Here is a 5937-nt window from a genome sequence, read left to right as displayed (position 1 = left end):
GAAAATAACAACTCAACAAGTATTCAAGAATACAGTATAACAATGAAAATTTATAATTTAATAAATAAATATATATTTTATACTAAGGAATAACACCCCCCCCCCCCAAACAAACAAAATTCTTCTACAAAAACAGTATTCTTGTAGAAAACAAAGAAAGCTAACGACGAAAAGAAGATAACTTAAAAAAAATATAGCTATATATTTATGAATATATATATATAATAACAAGTATCCATGTTAACAAGTACAAGTTATCTTTATTTTGTAGGCGTATGAGATATATCGGATACAGGCAGCTGGTTAGGTGGTGCTGGGGATGGCTCGGAAAGGAAGTGAGGGTACCTCTCCCAGCATGTGCAGTCCATAAGATCCGCACCACTTATCCAGAGGAAGATGGGCACTATAGAGGTTTTAGTTTCGCCGGAACCGGGTGATGTGATGATTGGTGGCATCGTCTTTCTCTGGATGGACAAAATGAGCACACAAGGGAGGTGGATCATTTGGCATTTCGTCAAGCTCACAACGTGGCATTGGGTTGTTCCTGACTCGGGAGGTAGCCTCAACCATCAGTGATTCAACATATCCTGTTAAAAGAAAATAAAATGAATGATTGAACTATTTCTTTCTAGCCATTATTGAAATGTGCTTAAATGTATTAATTTATAGGTAAACTGATTAAACCTACCATAAGTGTTATTTGTTTTGATTTTCTTCACGGTGAAGTCGCCCTTCTTTTGTTTGGGAAAGGTGATGCTGTACCTAGGTTTACCATCCTTTGTAGCAGCCTGCATATTCTGTCCATTTTCATTAAAATGCATGGCTGCCAGGAGCAATCTACAGGAAACAAGGAAATTCTCAGCAATGCATAATGTTAACAATGTATTCTAAAAACAGTTCTATTAGTTCCTAGGAATTACCTATCTGATTCACACTATACTGCATATCACTATCAAAATATGACACAGACAATAATGAAAATTCAAACTATTATTGAGAAATAAATGAGCTTGTCCTGGACATTAGAAACTGAAACCATGTCCACTAGTTTTATTTGCCCCAAAACAGAAAGGGTTTACTGTTGGGAAAAAAAAATATCATTAAATTTTTTTTCTTTACCGACTCTGCATCCCATGATAGGAAAACTTGTTCATCTTTGGGGCATAATGGTTAATCACCGAATGGTAGGCTTCTAGACTGGATGTCTGAAGATCAGGTGAAAGCATTGGAATATCTTTCTTCATCTGCCTTGAGGTGATGATGGCCTCCAGCTTTTCCACTACCTTTGTACCTATGAAAGGAAAAATATACAATCTTTACAAAATGCAATACTAAATAAGAAATGCTCAAAAGATAAAAGTACAAAATACAATTCTTAAAAAAAATCCATTAATTATACTAATTGATATAATTGGGAAAGCTTTACCAGGTCTCAACCATCTTTTCTGTCGTGCAGCTTCATCTAATTCGTCATGCTCGCATCTCTCAAAGAGATCACCATGTCCCTCGTGGATGTTCTGAATATGGTTGAATACACTGATCCATTTCTCCCACCTCAACTCGTTGCTGCCATCTGGTGTAGAAGTAGGGACCCAGTACAGGTGGTTTACAATGCTTTTTATCCACTCCATCAATCTTTCACAGTCTTTTTCCTTGCTAAGGGCTGTCAGCTTTTTCTTCAGACCTACAATATACACACATTTATATACAATCTGACAGATATCTTTCTTTTTTGAGACAAGAATGATCAAGTTTAATATACATGTACATAGTACAGTTTTATAATAATCGCATCTTCCTGTAGTTGGAAATCTTTAAAATTTTAGGATTATCAACTATAATATTAAAACAATTGTGATATATAAACAAGAAAGCAAAATCACAAACCTTTTGCAACATGCCAAACATCGACGTAGTGTGTAGTGTCTGGCATATTCTCTCGAACCCATTTTGCCACTTGGAGATGTCTGTCTGTGATGAGCTGGCCGACTTCAATATTGTTCTGATGCAGGAATTGGACAGCTCTTATTAGCCCTTCCTTCTCCATATGGCAGCTGCCCCTGACCTCATTGCTCTAACAAGTAAACAAAAGTTGCATCAAGTATACCATAAAAGGGCAAATACTATTGAACACGACTTTTTAATAAATATTTTTTACACTAACCATTTAGATAACAATTATTACATTTGTTACACAGATTTCTTATTAAATTTTCAAAGCTAGATATTTCATGTATCATATGGTAAATACCTGTACAAGTTGGACATCAATAACCATGTTTCTGTCCAAATCCATGGCTGTGTAGCTGCCAAACTTGGCACAGTGACCTGGCGTGTCTGCCCTCCCATCTCCACCCAAACGAACTGGCTGGCCAGAGTCCTGAACTTGGTGTATGTACTCCCTCTGGTAGTTCTTCCAAACACTGAGAACGGTTGGATGAAGGTAATGCTGTTGGTGGTTGTTGAAAGTCCTCACTGAGATGGTAGCCAGATCCATAAATTGCATCATCCGGATGGACTTTGTAGGCAAGGATCCGGAAAACAGGATGGCACAAGACAGTTCGAAATTGCCTGCAGGGATGGAACCAATGAGGGGCTGACTCGACCAAATCCTGCTAAACCTACAGCATCCACACTCTTGTCGAATGGAAATGAAGGTTCCCTTCGAGTGCACAATGTCTGCCAAAGATGGGCTGGCACATTTTGGGCAGGCAGCAAACAGATCCATGAGTTGGGCATGGTACACAATAAACTTCATTCCTCTTCTATCCCTGAAAGTACAGAAAAGCCAAATATTATGCTATCACAAAAACACATTCCTTCAGGAATACTATAGTGCATAAGATTGAATGAAAACAGGACTTTAATTATAACTTGTTGAAAATATAGGTGATTTTGTTCTCATTTCTTTGACTACATAGCAGTGTAAGTACTGAAGATATGGGTTATTTGAAATAATTATATTGATAATATATTTACCCCCTGTCGCCTTCCAGCAAGTCTTCAGAGTCAATACTACTGAATGAGTCATGAACTGATTCATCCTCCTCATCTAGATCATCATTTGTGCCAATAGAAGAAAATGTTATGTCAGCACACTCTTCATGTAGTACAGGTGCCTCTGGTTCTCCTAAGCGTCTAAGGGGAGGAGCTGGCAGAAGTTCACAAGCAATTCCAACATCCCTGGTCTTCACAGGATTACCTGCCTGCACCACTGAAATAATTATTTAAGCTTTTAGTTTTTTAAAAACAAATTAACTTACAATAGGGCCTTAAGAATAAGTTTAGTTCTTGAAACCCTACTAACCCTTTCCAAAATACAGCCAGGTGGAAATTATTTCTGACAAACCATAGTTTTCACAATACTGACATGCATTCAGCTGATACAATTCTTACAATACTTAAATAAGCTTTACTCGACAAATTCATAATCTCAATTAATTCACCATGCAGTCTGCAGTCCCCTTGTATGAAAACTTGTGATCATAAATTTATCATTCAGTTCAGCAGCATAAAGTTAATGATTTCATTCAAAATATCTCATTAAATTTCTATACACTGATTTTAAAAATCGAAATGAATGCTTTCCTATTTAGTTACAAGCAGAGAAGTTGTACTGATATTTTTAAAATTAAATTACCTTTGTCACTGGTTTTCCACTTGGTCTGTGTGTAGTGGGACTTTCTATGAGGCTTGGGCAAAGAGAGTTGGGACCCCACAGTTCTCGTCTCTTTCACAATCATCTCTACGACATTGGTACATCTCTATAAAAATGAAACATAAAATGTTAATAAACATACATACACCAACACAGCATGAAGAATGTGTAGGAAGCCAGGGTTTGACATTAACTTTTATGAGTACTCGACCAGTCGGGCTTCTTCCAATAGTTTTTACTAGCCCTGACCATAAAATCACTAGCCCTGACCAAACTTGCAAATTAACTTCCTATAACCTGCTAATTTTAATATAGTAAGTTTTGAAACCACACTTAATCTGTTAATGAAGACATTATCTCTTGCTCGTATCAAGATATATTTTGCAGACTATTCAATGGGTAGCAGCCAATTGAGTCTTTATCAGTGGGACATGTGAACATTAAAAACCTTAAAGAACATTCAACAAAACTAAATAAAATAAATACCCAAAATATAAATAAATTAATTAAAGAATACATTATTTGGTAAAGTTTTGACATGGACTATTACAACCGAGAATAAAAATAGCGATTGTGTACGCGGGGAAATTTTTCTTAACAGAACGATGTTTTAATTTACAATCGGACAAATAAGGAAATTTCTTTTAAAAGTTTTAGAATAATTATTTGAAAGAAACTTTAGATATGGGACCTTGGACCAATGATTTTTAACCGTTTGATTTTTTAAAGCTTCCTCAAATGAAGATTGACCTCAGTTTCCTAACAATGATAATAATTCAAGCAAATAATGATGTGTATAAATTTTACCTCCTCGTCCACTTCAACGGCTGGTGTGTCATCAGACCCCTGCTGCGTAGTGCAATCATCCCCTTGGAGATTATGACAGTCAACTTCAGTTTGGGTATCGGACTCTCTCTTAGCATGCTCAAACTCCAATAATATCTACAATTCAATTTGAAACTGATATACACAAAACCTATGAAATGGTTTGGTCAGTATAAATTAAATAAATCCAGTTTAGCACATAAAAATAGAAAATAATTATGATCGAGTGACCAACTGCTACAAAATGTAAGATATTGCTCATGACTGATCTCAATTTAGCAAGCAAGTGCTTACTTAGTTAAAAATAATAACAGCTGCATAGGTTTTATCAGATAAACATTTTAGCACTAATATTTATACAACAGTAAAAAATAAAATAAAGGAATTTACTTACTCTTTCTGATTCTCTTTTGAGATAAGCCCTCCTAGGCTTCTTCGGGGTGCTAGTTAGAGGGGTCGTGGGAGGGGCCTGCCGTTTCCCCAATGCCAATGCCGGTGTTGTAGATGGGTCTACCTTTGTCTGAAGTGTAGGAATAGCATCCTTGTTGAGGTCTCTTCTGTTCACCTTCACCCCCATGGATTCCAAAATCCTGTACTTTGCAGGGTAGGCATCCTCAGCGAAGTGAACAGAGCACAACGTGGACGTCTTCGAGGGGCCCTTCCAATTCTTCCGGTACTGTTGCACAAACTGCGTCCATCTACGCAAAATGGCAGGTCTGTCAAAGGGAAAATAATGCAGGCTGATTCCCTCCATCTTTGTGTTGCTGCAGCCTCCAGCCACACATCGTCTTCCTCTGGAATCTACTCTGGGGACAGGGGTCTCCGTCATCCTCAGTTTATACGGAAATATCACAATAATCCAACTGAATATACACTAAAAACTAATTCTACATAAAACTACACACTAATACTACAGTCACTATACAACAAAAATTCACAAAAGTCACTAAAAATTTAAATAAAGCTCTTAAAACGTCCTCGTAAATGCAACACTTTCCTTTGTTTTCAAAATGGCGGTCCACACAGTGACGTCACACTGAAACAAGGGCCAAAACCGCGCGATTCAGAAAATCGCTCAGGTGTGAATTTGGGTTTTCCCCAAATATCTCCGTTAATCGTACATCGATTTCGATGCGGGTTTTTTGTTGGGTTTATTTCGCCGTGTTCTTTAACATATAAAAGAATTGCGATCCATTTCTGTTACCCTTTAAATTGGAACATAAGCCTACCGTTTCATGCAGTTTTTAAAGAAAAAAAAACTTTGGAATATTCTGTGATGATAAGACATTATGAATCATCAAACTTTTTCAGCTGATGCATCATGAGTCGGATGAGTATTTTATCCAAAAAGTAGGTCACTATGATTTACTTATGGAATTTCATGCTTTTATCTTAAAATTTAGGATAATAAGACGCTTAAAATCATCAAAGTTTGTCAGTTGATGCATCTTAGG

General features: G+C 36.8%; 1 protein-coding gene across 1 annotated transcript; it reads right to left on the bottom strand.

Annotated features, from left to right (window-relative positions):
* Positions 1–224: 224 nt before the first annotated feature.
* Positions 225–5394, bottom strand: LOC133176228 (uncharacterized). The gene is made up of 10 exons (XM_061311387.1): positions 4878–5394; positions 4466–4600; positions 3641–3764; positions 2980–3214; positions 2252–2771; positions 1888–2074; positions 1427–1684; positions 1120–1291; positions 689–837; positions 225–587 (listed from the first exon to the last, which is right to left on the bottom strand). The coding sequence occupies exons 1-10, from the start codon at positions 5310–5312 to the stop codon at positions 415–417; spliced, it is 2388 nt and encodes a 795-aa protein (XP_061167371.1). The 5' UTR covers positions 5313–5394; the 3' UTR covers positions 225–414.
* Positions 5395–5937: the final 543 nt, after the last annotated feature.

This window comes from Saccostrea echinata, unplaced genomic scaffold (genome assembly GCF_033153115.1).
Source record: "Saccostrea echinata isolate AGI-Se365-2 ecotype Australia unplaced genomic scaffold, CSIRO_AGI_Sech_v1 ptg000072l, whole genome shotgun sequence".
Lineage (NCBI taxonomy): Eukaryota > Metazoa > Mollusca > Bivalvia > Ostreida > Ostreidae > Saccostrea > Saccostrea echinata.
This window is presented reverse-complemented; position numbering and strand designations above follow the sequence as displayed.